Source organism: Triplophysa dalaica, chromosome 8 (genome assembly GCF_015846415.1).
Source record: "Triplophysa dalaica isolate WHDGS20190420 chromosome 8, ASM1584641v1, whole genome shotgun sequence".
NCBI classification, from domain to species: Eukaryota; Metazoa; Chordata; class Actinopteri; order Cypriniformes; family Nemacheilidae; genus Triplophysa; species Triplophysa dalaica.
In genome coordinates, this window is record NC_079549.1 from 12,475,849 (window position 1) to 12,488,937 (window position 13,089).

At 36.7% G+C, this 13,089-nt stretch overlaps 1 protein-coding gene across 2 annotated transcripts in view; it reads right to left on the bottom strand.

The window, feature by feature from the left end:
* tmeff2a (transmembrane protein with EGF-like and two follistatin-like domains 2a) overlaps positions 1 to 13,089 on the bottom strand; it is a 65,795-nt gene that overhangs the window by 12,377 nt on the left and 40,329 nt on the right. Inside the window, exon 5 of one of the 2 annotated variants that reach the window (XM_056755400.1) lies at positions 24 to 120. In XM_056755400.1, coding sequence (XP_056611378.1) covers positions 24 to 120 — 97 coding nt within the window. Of the gene's footprint in view, positions 1 to 23; positions 124 to 13,089 lie in introns of both variants that reach the window. The other variant, XM_056755399.1, reaches the window with a different exon arrangement.

The window sequence follows — 13,089 nt, forward strand, 5'->3', positions numbered from 1 at the left end:
TAAGACATTTTTTTATCTCTCACCAGACATCTTCTGCATCCACGTCACACTCCGCCCCGAACTGGCAAATGTCACAGGTGGACGTCTCCTTCTGTCCATTCTCCGCTGAACCCTCATTCCCTGCTTGGATACACAAAGATGAGACAAGACAGCATAAGATATCATAGGTTTTACAAATATTACTCCGAGCAAGATCAGCCGCCAATCATCATCCACCTCTCTCTCTCTCTCTCACACACACACACACACACACACACATGCACACACACACACACACACACACATTTATAAATGGATGGAGAGACGAAGGTCAGCCATAATTCTCATTCTTTCTTTGTCTCAAGCTCTTGCTCTCATGAGAAGTTCAAATCCCTCACTGATCTTTCCTCAGCCTCGCCCCTCATTTCATCATGATGATTTCTGATTCTCCGCTCCTGCTCCCCGGCGATAGAGGCTTCCCGGGAGCTGCAGCTTTAAGCCCCTCGCTATCGCATATCTGCCCTCATCAGTGGACGGGGAAAAGCAATCCCGTACGCCATGGAATTTAAATTACATCTCCTCCTCGGAGGATCATCATTCCCCTTTGGAGCCTGACCCTCCATTATGAGCTGCTATTTTTAAAACTTAGACCGCAAAGACAGAGAGTGGAGGAAGGCGCAAGGGCGAAGAAAAATAGAAAGAAATGTCAATTAATTTCACATTTGTAGAATGTTACTTTCCTACTTGTGGATGAAAAGTAGTTCTCTTACACTTTCAAGTTTTGTAATTGGTCAGAACATAAAGAAAGGAAAAGTTGACTGGATGCAACACCAAACCCCTTTTTGTTCCGCAGGGAGCTAAAATTTTTTTTCATAATTTGCTCACATTCATTTCTTTCCAAACCTGCATAATCTTTTTTCTGCAGAAGATATTTTGAAAAATGCTAACAACACTGGCTCCCATAAACTTCCATTGTATGCACACAAAAGCACATGTCTCAAAATATCTCAATTTCTGTTTCACAGGATAAAGGATAAAGAGTCACATACAGGTTTTGGACCACAAGGGGATGAATAAATGTCAATTTATTTAGGTTTTATAAGGCAGCTGAGTTATGGGACAGTCAACAGAAATGACCCAGTTATCTAAAATGGCAGGTATTTGCTAGACCTTAAGTCAGAACTCATTGTTATTCTGCATATGAAACTATTTCAATCACACTTTTAATTACATTTTCCAAATATGCTGGCAAAGGCAAAAGCAGAAGACATTTTTGACCACTTATCTTTACTGCACAGAATTTTTTTGTAGGTGAATGTGGCTCTGTCCTGCTGGTCTACGCATGGATGTTTTTTTTTGGCTAAAGGCTGGTTTATTCTGGTTCGATGCTGGCTGACCAGGATGTTCTTTCATGTTAAGCTTGATTCTCATGGAAATCTTGCTGGTATAGATAAAATGCCCAGTGGGATATCGACACCCAGCATCCAACACCACACATGCTGGTGTAATATTTTCCGCAAACTGCTTGTTTTGTCAATATTAGCCCGAACGCCTTCTGTAAAAAAACTACCCCTTGAATGCACTGCTTATATTTTCAAACCATCTTAGAATGTACTTGTGCAGATTGCAGTTGCTTGATCCAATCGGTATACATTTAGCATGTTTTACATCTTATCGGTCATGTGCTTCTTGAGATTTTTACCCACAACCATACCCAATGCCAAGGTCATGAGCAAATATCAAACAAAGGCGTGTTCCTTAAGAACTATTGGGTTTGATTTTTTGTTCAAATGTACCTCTGAAAACATGTCCATTGACTTGCATATCAATTATGAATACATCAAGCATTATTCCAAACCTATCTTCTGTCCAGCACCAGGAGCGATTAGCACCCAGCTTCTCCCTGAGGTCTATGTCTGCACCAACGGGCCAGGAAATAAGAGACGTGTGGGACGGGAGGGGCAGTAACGGTTATCTCTATCTCCTGGTTAGATGGTCCCTCTCTGAATTGATTTTCTCTGACCAGAAACACGGTCGATAGCCAACCCCCTCCGCCTTCATCTCCAATCACTGCCGAACTGCAGACTGACCCTGTTTATGAATCTTTTATTTTTTTTTGTGAAAGTCAATGCTTGTTGTTTTTATATATACACTAACTGGATTGTGGATAATGGCCACGAAAGTCTAACGACTTAGTCCATTATGTTGTTTTTGTGAATGAAGAATCCTAAATGCGCTTTTAAATGATCATAAATCTCAGAATATCTACAAATGTCTTTGTTTGTACATTAAAATCAATCGGGGCGTATGCTGAACGGCGGAATTGGTTTGGCTGTAAATGGTATGAAAGAAGATACTCAAATGAACAGAAGACAGATGGTAAGCATCCAAGAAAATGTCCCTTAATGGGACAAACCTACTTGTGCAGAAACTAAGGAGACGGGTGGTGGAGGGGGATTTAGGGCGAAACACAACCTGTCAGGCAGATGATGAATGGAAGCCACCCATCTCCTGCATAGTGTATAGTAACTGACCTTCAAAACAAACGGCAAATGAGTGTAGCATTTCAGGCTAGGTCAGAGGACCTGTATATCTGCTGTGATCATGTGATTCATAGTGAAAATAGTATCAAGAGACTGGATGGAATCTGTTACGTTTGTTTTGTTTAACCCCATTTGCACACATTTATACAGTATGTATCCATGACAAGGAAATGATTCCCACTTGATTTTCCTCCGTGGTATTTTCACAGTACTGTATACAATAAACTAATGAAAACACATCTAATGCAGATCAGATTTATCTGAACATCATTTGAGAAATGAAAGGGGTTCAGCATAATGGACGCAACCCTGTGTGATCCTCCAAAGGTCAATGGGTTTTATTTTATAAGTATTTAGTATTGGATGTAAAATATATAAAACAATGATTATTAACAGTAATGCACAATGCATAGGTTACTATGATAAAACAACCTGCCTGTTGGAAGGATTGCCATTACACAAGACCATGCTGGGCTCTTGAGGGACACAAAGGTCAAGTGAATCTCCACAGATAGAGAGGGCATATTACATGTTTGAATCAATAGAGAATGTAGGAAGCATAATGCTTACAGTGGAAAGATGATAGCCTGTAAGTAGATACTTGGATTTCAACTAATTTCCATGAGCAACTGATCCTTCTGCTTTACAATTATATTACCATTAAACTATGTGTGGCATATAGAATTGTCACAATAAGGTTGTGTTTGGTAACATTGGTTAATGCATTTAACATGAACAAACAATGAATAACTCTTCTTCAGCATTTATTATTCATAGTTCACGTTAATTTCAGCATTTCCTAAAACAATTTCAAAATCAAATGTTGTAACTGTTAACATTAGTTAATGCATTGTGACTAACATGAACGATTGTATTTACATCCATTAAAAAAGTTTAATAAATGCAGAAAAACTATACTGCTCATTGTTAGTTCGTGATTATTAATGCATTTACTAATGTTAACAATCACAACCTTGTTGTTAAAGTGATAGTTTACCCAAAAAGAAAAATTCTGTCATCATTTACTCACCCTCTTGTCATTTCAAACCTGTATGACTTTCTTTCATCCGCAGAACACAAAAGAAGATATGTTGAAGAATGTTGTTCACTGGCCACCATTCACTTGCATTGGTTTTGTGTCTATATTATATAGTGAATGGGGGCCAGTGATGTTCAGTTTCCAAATTATCGTCTTTTGTGTTCTGTGGAAGAAAGAAAGTCATAAAGGTTTGAAAATATGTAAATGATGACAAATTTTAATTTTCGGGTGAACTATTTTTTTAAGTGTTACCCAATTGTCTTTAACATTACTCACATTCAGAATGATTCAACTCCATTTCTTTCCATGTTAATATATCTTTCAATAAAAATGATTGAGGAAATTCAACATATATAAATGGCTCTATAGGTGCCTCCTTATTTGCCTAATTTAATATAATGCATTGTTTGTCACAAAGCATAAAGCCTCAAACAAATAAAGACTATGTGAATAAATTGATCTGCGTTTATTGGACGTTTTGTTAGGCTTTCTTCTTTATTGTCAGCTTTAACATTTGCTCTGTAAACTCAAATAAAAACAGCAGCAGCCTCTCAATGCTCCAATCGTGGGGACACCAACTGAGCCTTTGCCACAGCGGGGCCATTAAAACACGCTTTGCACAAATAAGTCTCCTCGAGTGTCCCAATCCCAGCGGAAAGAGCACGCTGAAAAACGCTCTTTGGCACTTCGTCTCTTCTATCCACACCTGACAGCACATAAGACCTTGCCAATGACCCATTTGCACATGTAATTACGGCAATCCGCTGACGACAGTGGCGGAGAGTGAAGGTGTCTAATTTTGCGGAGTGCTCCCGAGGCCCTTTTTTCACAGCATTTGGAGAGCGTTCTCAAAACCAGATGAGGGTTTGAATTGGCAGGATCCAGAGCCAATGTGTGAAATTCACGAATGAAGTCCAGAAGGGTTCAACCTTCTTTGAGGGATAAGGGGGTAGAATTAGTAGAGGAATTACGGCTTAAAACTTCATTTTTTACAGCTTTGACCAGATTAGGCGCTGCTTTCTGCAAGTCTTCAATTGAGAGCCGGCAGCAGATGTGAGATCAGTTTCACACTGGATCATTACACAGCACAGGGGTCAACCGTGTCAAACACACCCAAGCAAACACACAAACACGTCCACACACTTCACGAAAATGACACTCGTAAACTGAACCCCATGTATATTAGATAAATATTCTGACATAAGTGCCACTTTACTAGCATTAGCTGTTAGTTTTGTATTCTCCCATGAGAAGTGCGGAAGAGGTTCAGAGCCTCTTACGTTCACACGCAGCTCAACCAGCTCGGTGCTGATCTCCACATCTGACACCGATGTGCCCCTATAATAACTGTCATGATGGAGCCGCTCTCAGGAATATAATGGGAGAAGACTGCGTGAGAAGGAAGGCAGTTGAAGAGCGGTAGAAAAACTGATTGATGAACATCAAATCGCATTTGTGGTAGGAAATAAGAAGAAAGAAACGATTGCAAAAATTATTTAAAACAATAATGAACTGGACCAAAGCGACAGAGGGGGACAGAAGAGAGAAATAAATAGACTGAAAGAGAAAAGGGTCAGAGAGAAAAAAACATCCCCAGCATTAAGCGGTCGATGGGCAGTCAATAAAGTGTCACTTTCTGCAAGCTAAGAAGCCGGTCTTGATGAGGGGATCTAAAATGAACGTTTGCATTAGTGGCCGCAGCAACTAGTTCTTTGTCCACTGAATGACCTTCCCTCATTTACACGCTCACATTAGCCACTAGACCTTAAGACACCACAGAGAAAACATTTAGCGAATGATTCTCGCATATCTGTGAAAAGATTCTTTTGAGGCTTTAAATAGTAGACGTGGATAGATGGTCCCCTGATAGCTTTCTGCCAGATTTAACTCAGACTTAAACTGCTGCTTTTCCGTTTCCACATCCTAGTGGAAATGGATCTCAACTCATACAGAGTCGTGTTAGGATAGAAAAACAGGCATGAGGGGAAATGCAATTGATAAATCTGGAAATCTAACTTCACAGCACAGTTCACTAAAGTAATGTATATACGGTATACTGTATATGTCAATAAATATTATACACAAACATATATTATATAATTTAACAAAAGGTTCATTTGCGGCAAAAGTAGGTTCTTCAGAGTACTAAAAGGTGCAAAAGAGGTGGAAAAAGGTGTGGAACCAACCTTTTAAGAGCCTTTATCTTTAAGAGTGTATAATACAAAAAACAAAAATACATTGACAACTAAAAATAAAAACATGAACAAAACTAGAATAAAACCGAAACACTGAAAACTAAAAAGAAAACTAACTCTGAAAACTGAAATTTCCTTCAGAAGCAAAACCATGATATTCATTTACCAGTGGCATGCATTGCTAGTTCAGTAATAGGATTCTTTCTCCCTAACGTCTATTTATAAGGTTAGTTATGTGTTAGAAAACATTCATATTTTATTTTTCCAGTCTATCTCTGACCCTTGGGAATAAACAACCCATTTGTTTTGCTGCTGTGCCTTTATGAAATGGCTCCTTTGCAGGTAAAATGAGCAACAGCAAGTGCAAGTGTTCAACTCACACACTAGTTTTTACAGCAGCTTAACCATCCTTTATTAACAGCCTCTCTACACAGCCTGCATAACATTGTGACAGGGAATGTGTAGTGTAAATGGACATGGTCATTTACACATTGTGTTAGGTGTTGCTTGTTTAAAATGTAACATTTTGTGCAGTTTCAATAAATGTCTTTAGTTCAAAAAAATGCTTTCAAAAGTTAACCTATGTTCATAGTAAAGAACGGCTGCTTAATCGCATAAGATCAAGGTATATATTTGGACCCTCATGATATGTCCCCTCTCAAAAACCTGCCAATAAATTCTCTCATCCAAACCTCCTGCTGCTGTGGAGCTTGGGACTGTCATAACAGCAAGATGTTGGCAACTTGTCTTTCCATCTAAACTCTAAGAAACCATGAAGTGGCACAGAGAACAACAGAGATGTTCCAGCACTGTGGGTGACACTCTTTGCAGCCAAACCCCACTAATCCGTATGGCGTCACAGTGCCAATCTTTTCCTCCAGTTTTGCCCATGATCTTTAGATAAGAAGCAAGCAAGCAGTGTGAGGCAAGCTGCTGGAACACAAGGTCTAGTTGCTAAAGGCAAATCCTAAGCAATGCCAAAGACTGCAGATTGCCATCAAATATGCAAGATTATGTTTAGTGTAACTTCTGCAAAAATACAATTTCATTCATTCGGTTCTGATTTTTAACAGAAATCAGTGGTATTTAACCTGCATCAGATCTCACAAACTAATTTCAACAAAAACAAGTCTATTTATGTTAATTTAATTAAGTATACTTATATATTTTATGCCTTATGCAGTAAGCACACTAATAGATTAACTAGTAGAACTTAGTATTATTGTAACCGTATTATTTCATTACTACTTGCAACTTGGCCCAGTTCTTAATTTATAAAAGTATAGACGGTTTCACTTTTGTGACCCCAACTGAACTTCCGGTACACATTCACAAACAATAGAGTGCCTGTAGATGATTTCTGATAACAATCAAAAGAAACCTAGAAGAACCATTGCTTGGCTACACTTGTCTCTCCAATGTTTTTAAATATATTTGGACGAATGCTTGTAGCCAAACAGTTTTGTACCCCATTAACTATCATATTAGGAAATATTACAATGGTAGCCAAACGTGCCCCAGAACTGTTTGCTGTCCTATATTCTTCAAAATATCTCCTAACAAAACAAAAAAAGAAATTTCTCCTACTAGTCAATGAGGTCCAAGAACTATTTGGTTACAGGCATCCAAATATCTTTCTCTGTGTACATCAGAACAAATACATTTTTATAGCTTTGGAACAACTCAAAGTTAAGTAAATGATGACAGAATTCTTTTTTTGGGTGAACTGTCCTTTTAAAGGTCAAGTACACTTAAATGTAACTTTAAAGTGTCCCTAACACATGCGGTTTCTGCCAATCTCATATTAATCTTGAGTACCTATAGAGTAGTATTGCATACTTTGTATCTTTGAAGAGTATTTAGTTTGATCACATTTATAAAAGAGAGATACAGCTGTACGATGTTTACAAAATCATATGGCGTGTGTGGGGGGGAGGGGTAGGCTGTACTAAAGCACATTTCCAACAAAACACAGACATCAGTTTCACTTACCGCATGCGGTTCATGTCTGGGATCCTATAGTGCTGGGACGGCTCCATATACTGTATCAGTTTCAAACGAACCCCAAATCCAGTGTTATATCCACCGTTTATATAACATTCATCACCCAAATGAAGTGAACAAACAAACACCTGAACTTTGCGAAAGTAGGCTCTCTCTCTCTCCTGCACACAAGTGAAAGCTCTCCTTGCTGTTGGGTGCTTGTGCCGCATGCTTTTCCGAGTGTGTTGAACACAGAAATACTACGTAATAAGCCCAACTCGTGTTTTGAAAAGTTGACCATGTTAAGCTTGAGAAGACAGCACGATTAACATTGTAAAGAAGTCAGAATGCATGACACATCCTCGCAGCACCCCTTTAAGTATATTTCTGTGAAGTAAATAAAGTATATTTTTGAGAAGTAAGACTAAACAAAGCCTAAAGTAAAGTAAGACTTTTTAAGTTTAAAAGAAGTATACTTTATTCAAACACCGGCACAATAAATGTTTTTAACCAAGGTTAATGATGATGTAGATGAGATGTGTTACCTAGAGCAACACCTCTACAACAACTCTAACACTGTTTTATAGATCAAGTTGAAGATCATTTCTTGACTCAAAGGAATATAGATTGCACTGAGACCTCAACTAAAATTAGATATTGAACTTTACCAGCATGTGTCCACTGGGGCCTTTTAACACCCAAAAGTCAATGTGCAATATAAACAATTGGAATCATTTTCACAAGGGATCAGATCTTCCTATATGGTAATTGCATAATCCACCGACTCTCACATTAAAGAGGAAAACCACTACTGAGTACTTACATCGAGTGAACGGGAAGTTTCTTAATAAGCTACCACTGCCTGCTTAGGCAATGTTGAATGAATCATAACTCACAGATATTGAGAAAGCTTATTACACGCCTCGTTGGAATGCTTGATTCTGATTGGCCAGTCTTGACATTTTCACGTTCGTTATTCCCAGATAACAACTTCTCAAAACTAAATTTAAAATTAAACACGGTAACAGCAAATCATTTTGACCGTTTTTTTTGACAAATTAAATATGTCTTTTAATAACATATATGACATTATATTTACAAATGATTAAAGGGGTCATATGGCGCAAATACGTGTTTTTTTGTGTCTTTGGTGTGTTATTAGTTGCCCATGCTTGCTTTAGACACGTGAAATTAAAGGTGTCGGAACAAAAGATAAATTCTATCTAAAAGCGAATGCTCACCCAGAGAGTGTGAAATGCCTCATGTAACCACACCCCCACAAATCTACTTCAGTTCATGTTATGATTTGACTAAGATTGACAAAATGTATACGCAAGTAATGTGGACGTACCTGTCAGTACAATTGCTTTGGAACCTGATGTTCCAAAAATGGATGGAAAATACAGCATTTTTGAACCTTAAATCTTGTATACACATTGCATTGATTGTAAAACACACGATAATATTCGTTTTAGCCAAGTCATATGACCCTTTAAACCAAATGGCCTGTTTATGACATTTGGATGTCTTAAAACCGAAAGTAATCAGCTTTTCCTCGCGGAAGGTCTGCATTTGGTAAAAATGAGCTAATTAAATATTTCACATGTCATGTCCAGCTTTTTTCTTGTGGCAAGTAGCCGTATTATAAACAGAATAATATAAACAGCCGACTGTTACCGCGAAATATGCCCTGACAGTGTGATCAGGACCCGACACGAAGCAGCTGTCTGTACATTATCCCTTACTTGTCGACATGCATTGACATAATTCTTACTGAAACAGTCAGTTTGTATGTGACATTAATGAGCTACTACATCATTTTTTAAACATGCAAACATATGCCACAGCCATTAACCTTTTTTTTTTCAGGAGCCCATTTTACATGACCATTTCTTATTTAAGTGAATGTAGATGACATCACGGTATATGAAATACCAGCCACTAAATTTGATTTCATGGAGAATCGAACAGCAAGATGTAGTTCTGAAGCAAAAAGGCCCAAGCAAATAATTTATTGGAAAATGTAATCGTTCATTACATTTACACCTACAGCCCAAAATAAGCCTCACCATGTCACCATGTTGTAGACATCAAAGGATTTCAAAATTATAACCCTCTTTGAAATACCTCCAGAGCAAGCAAAAAACATTGAACCCGAGCTCATCCGATCTCCTCTTTTACAGTTTCTATTCAAAGACAGTCAAACAAACCAACAACCTCAGTGGATTTTGCAGATGCATTCTGGGATAAATGAGCCTTTAAGAATCGACAGCTCTGTAAACAAACAAGCCCTAAGATGTTTACATTTCAAACACTGAGGTTCGTCTCGAAGGATTTCAGGCTTTGCTATATTCCAGTGATTTGGGGGCCAGGGGCTGATGTTGCTGGAGAATTTCTCTTTGGGCAGATTTTAGCTCTCCTGAGGTTTGATACTTCAGTGATTTAGACAAGAACCGAATAGAGTTGTTTCTTTTAAAGTGGCACTCAAGAATTGAAGCTTACCGCATAATATCCTCATAAATCCAAAAAGTAAGGATTACGCCCTAATGGATGAGGACGATGGAAAGGAGCACTGAAACACATTTTTTTTATTGTTAGATAAACATCTCTGATGTTGTTCAATTACCAACATTCTTCAAAATATCTTCTTTTGTGGTCTGAGGAAGAAATAAAGTCATAAAATTTGAAAGAGGGTGCGTAAATGATGACAGAATTTACATTTTTGGGTTAACAATCTCTTTAAAATACATAATCTGTCATTTGTGGAGGTCTGTTCTGTTTTATGTATATATGTCAAACTCTGTCCGTTTCTTTTTTGAGGCCATTTTGTCACTTCATGCCATGGCTCATCAATCAGAATGCCTCCTGACCCATCCACCCCACTAATCTCCCTATAATCCCACCATTACCACGAACGGCTCATCTTTATGTGTCTAGTGTGAATCCTGTTCATCCTCTCTGCCACATTCCACTTCTCAGCCTGCCCATACCCCTATTGTGTTTCCCGAAATAAATCCAATAGAAATTCTCTTCTGCCCCGAGTATGACCTACATTAAAATATGAACATTTATATTTGAGCATCATAAGGTTTATACCACCCCCACCACTACCATTGTCTCATCTGATTTTGATGTCTGCATGAGATTTTGATCAGCAGATAGCCCGACTATATTAATAACACCGGAGGTATTTGACAGAGCTGGAAACGATGTCACGAACGGGTAGATGCTGCCATAAAATGATTGCATTTTCCTCTTTTGTTATGTTTGGAAATAGCTTAGTCTCAGACATAGTCTGTGCCAAATGCAGCAACGCTATATCTACAGTGTCTTGTCTGTGATAACCCCAAACGTAGTCATTTCCATTTTCAATGTTATTTTCAATTTTCATATTTTAAGGAAGCACATAATCCTTTTTGTGATAGCTTTTCTCTCAGCCGTGGTAAATAAATAATGTATGAATGCAGTGAAAGTAAGTTTTGTAGGTGTTCTGTGCATTAAGCAAAGAGGAAATTGACTCAAATTAGCTTTGCTTTGTGGACTGTATAAATTATGTGACTTTTTAACTCTAAATTTGATTCAGTGCTCATACTGATGTTGACAAACTTTGCTTAAGAAGCTTAAAGCAAATGGATTGGGAAATCACTTTTCTTGTAACAAAGCTTAGCAACACATTAAATGCAGTTAGTTAAGAATATACAGTATACATATATCCTATATAGATATATCTAAATATATCTATATAGATATATATATTAGGGATGCACAAAAAATTACCGGCCATATCAGTATAGGCCAATAAATGGTCCTTTTTAATGTTATCAGTATCGGCCTATAATATAATTTAGGCTGATATATTATAGCTGATAAATCATAAATAATTTCCTCTGGTTGAACTTCTTCAGCTGCGTGCACTCACAGTTTAAATACAGTACAGGACTTTGGTTCTGTCATGATCATTCCCTTCCTGCTATAACATTGTTGATGTAGGTACAGTATTTAGATACAGTATTTATAAATATGTAAATTATAGGAATGAAAGCATATTTTTGGAATCAGACTGCTGCCTGAATGCTTTATGTTTTGACACCAATTAGATATGTGGCTATTAAGAACATTTTTCTGGGTTGCTCTGGAAGAACATCTATAATTTCGTATATTTAATAAAAAATACACCAGAAAAGTTTGAAGGTTAAAGAATCGTTAACTAGTGTAAAGTAGGCTTGGTACATGATTTTCAGGGGAAAAAAGATAACTTATGGATACCTTGTTTTCTGCAGTCAATGTTTTCAAATAAAAGCAGTTGTCAACGTTTTGCTTTTTGCCAATATATCGGTTATCTGCTTCCAATTATGTTAAAGAATTATTGGTTATTGTTATTGGCAAAAATGTACATGGGTCAATGACGTGACATGTATTTTTTGTGTCCAAATTCATTATTTTCCTAAAAAGAATTTGAATAAATACATGTCATATATCAAATGGATCTACAATATGTCCTTTATAAGAAACCCTTTTCATTTTATTGAAATTCAATAGATTTTTTGAGTTTTGGTGTTTGAAAGACCAAAAATGTCAGGTGGTGCGACCGTCCGAACATACAAACAGAGAACAAAACTGAGAAATAAATGTTAATTTTCTCAATAAAATTCTTAATAAAATATTTTGGCATGATTTTATGTTAAATTTCTTATATATGAGGGGGAAAATACTCAGTGCTAAATACATTAAATGTATATTATTTTAAATTAATATATGGTCGCACCACCTGACATTTTCTGGGTGGTAAAATCAGAAATCTTGTTTAATAATTAATTAATGCTCCCTAAAATGCTGTAAAACCATATAAATCAACACAATAAATTTTTTTGGACATAAAAATACATTTTCAAACTGTTTTGCTTAAAATATTTTTTTTTTCTTCTTGAAAATCTTATTTGTCATTGACCCACATATAAGCGCATCCCTAATATATATATACTGTATATATATATATATATATATACAGTTTATATGGGTCAAAGACGTTAAGATATCACAAAATAATTTCATGTCCATAGAGGTCACATTAAATGTAAGTAAAATGTGTAATTTATGGTTTCAACTTTTTCAAAGTTTTTAGAGATTAAAATGTAAAAATTTTGTTGAAATAATAACATATTTACATAATATACATAATAATATTGTCATTTAGTGTAAAACAATATTTATGTACAAATTCAAACAACATGCTAATTCTGACTTAAATAATAAGCGAGCATATTATAATTTATTGTGCAAAAATTAGTATTGACAAATGGGCTAACCCTAGGATATGCTAACTAGTTGTAAAATTATAACTATTTAGCAT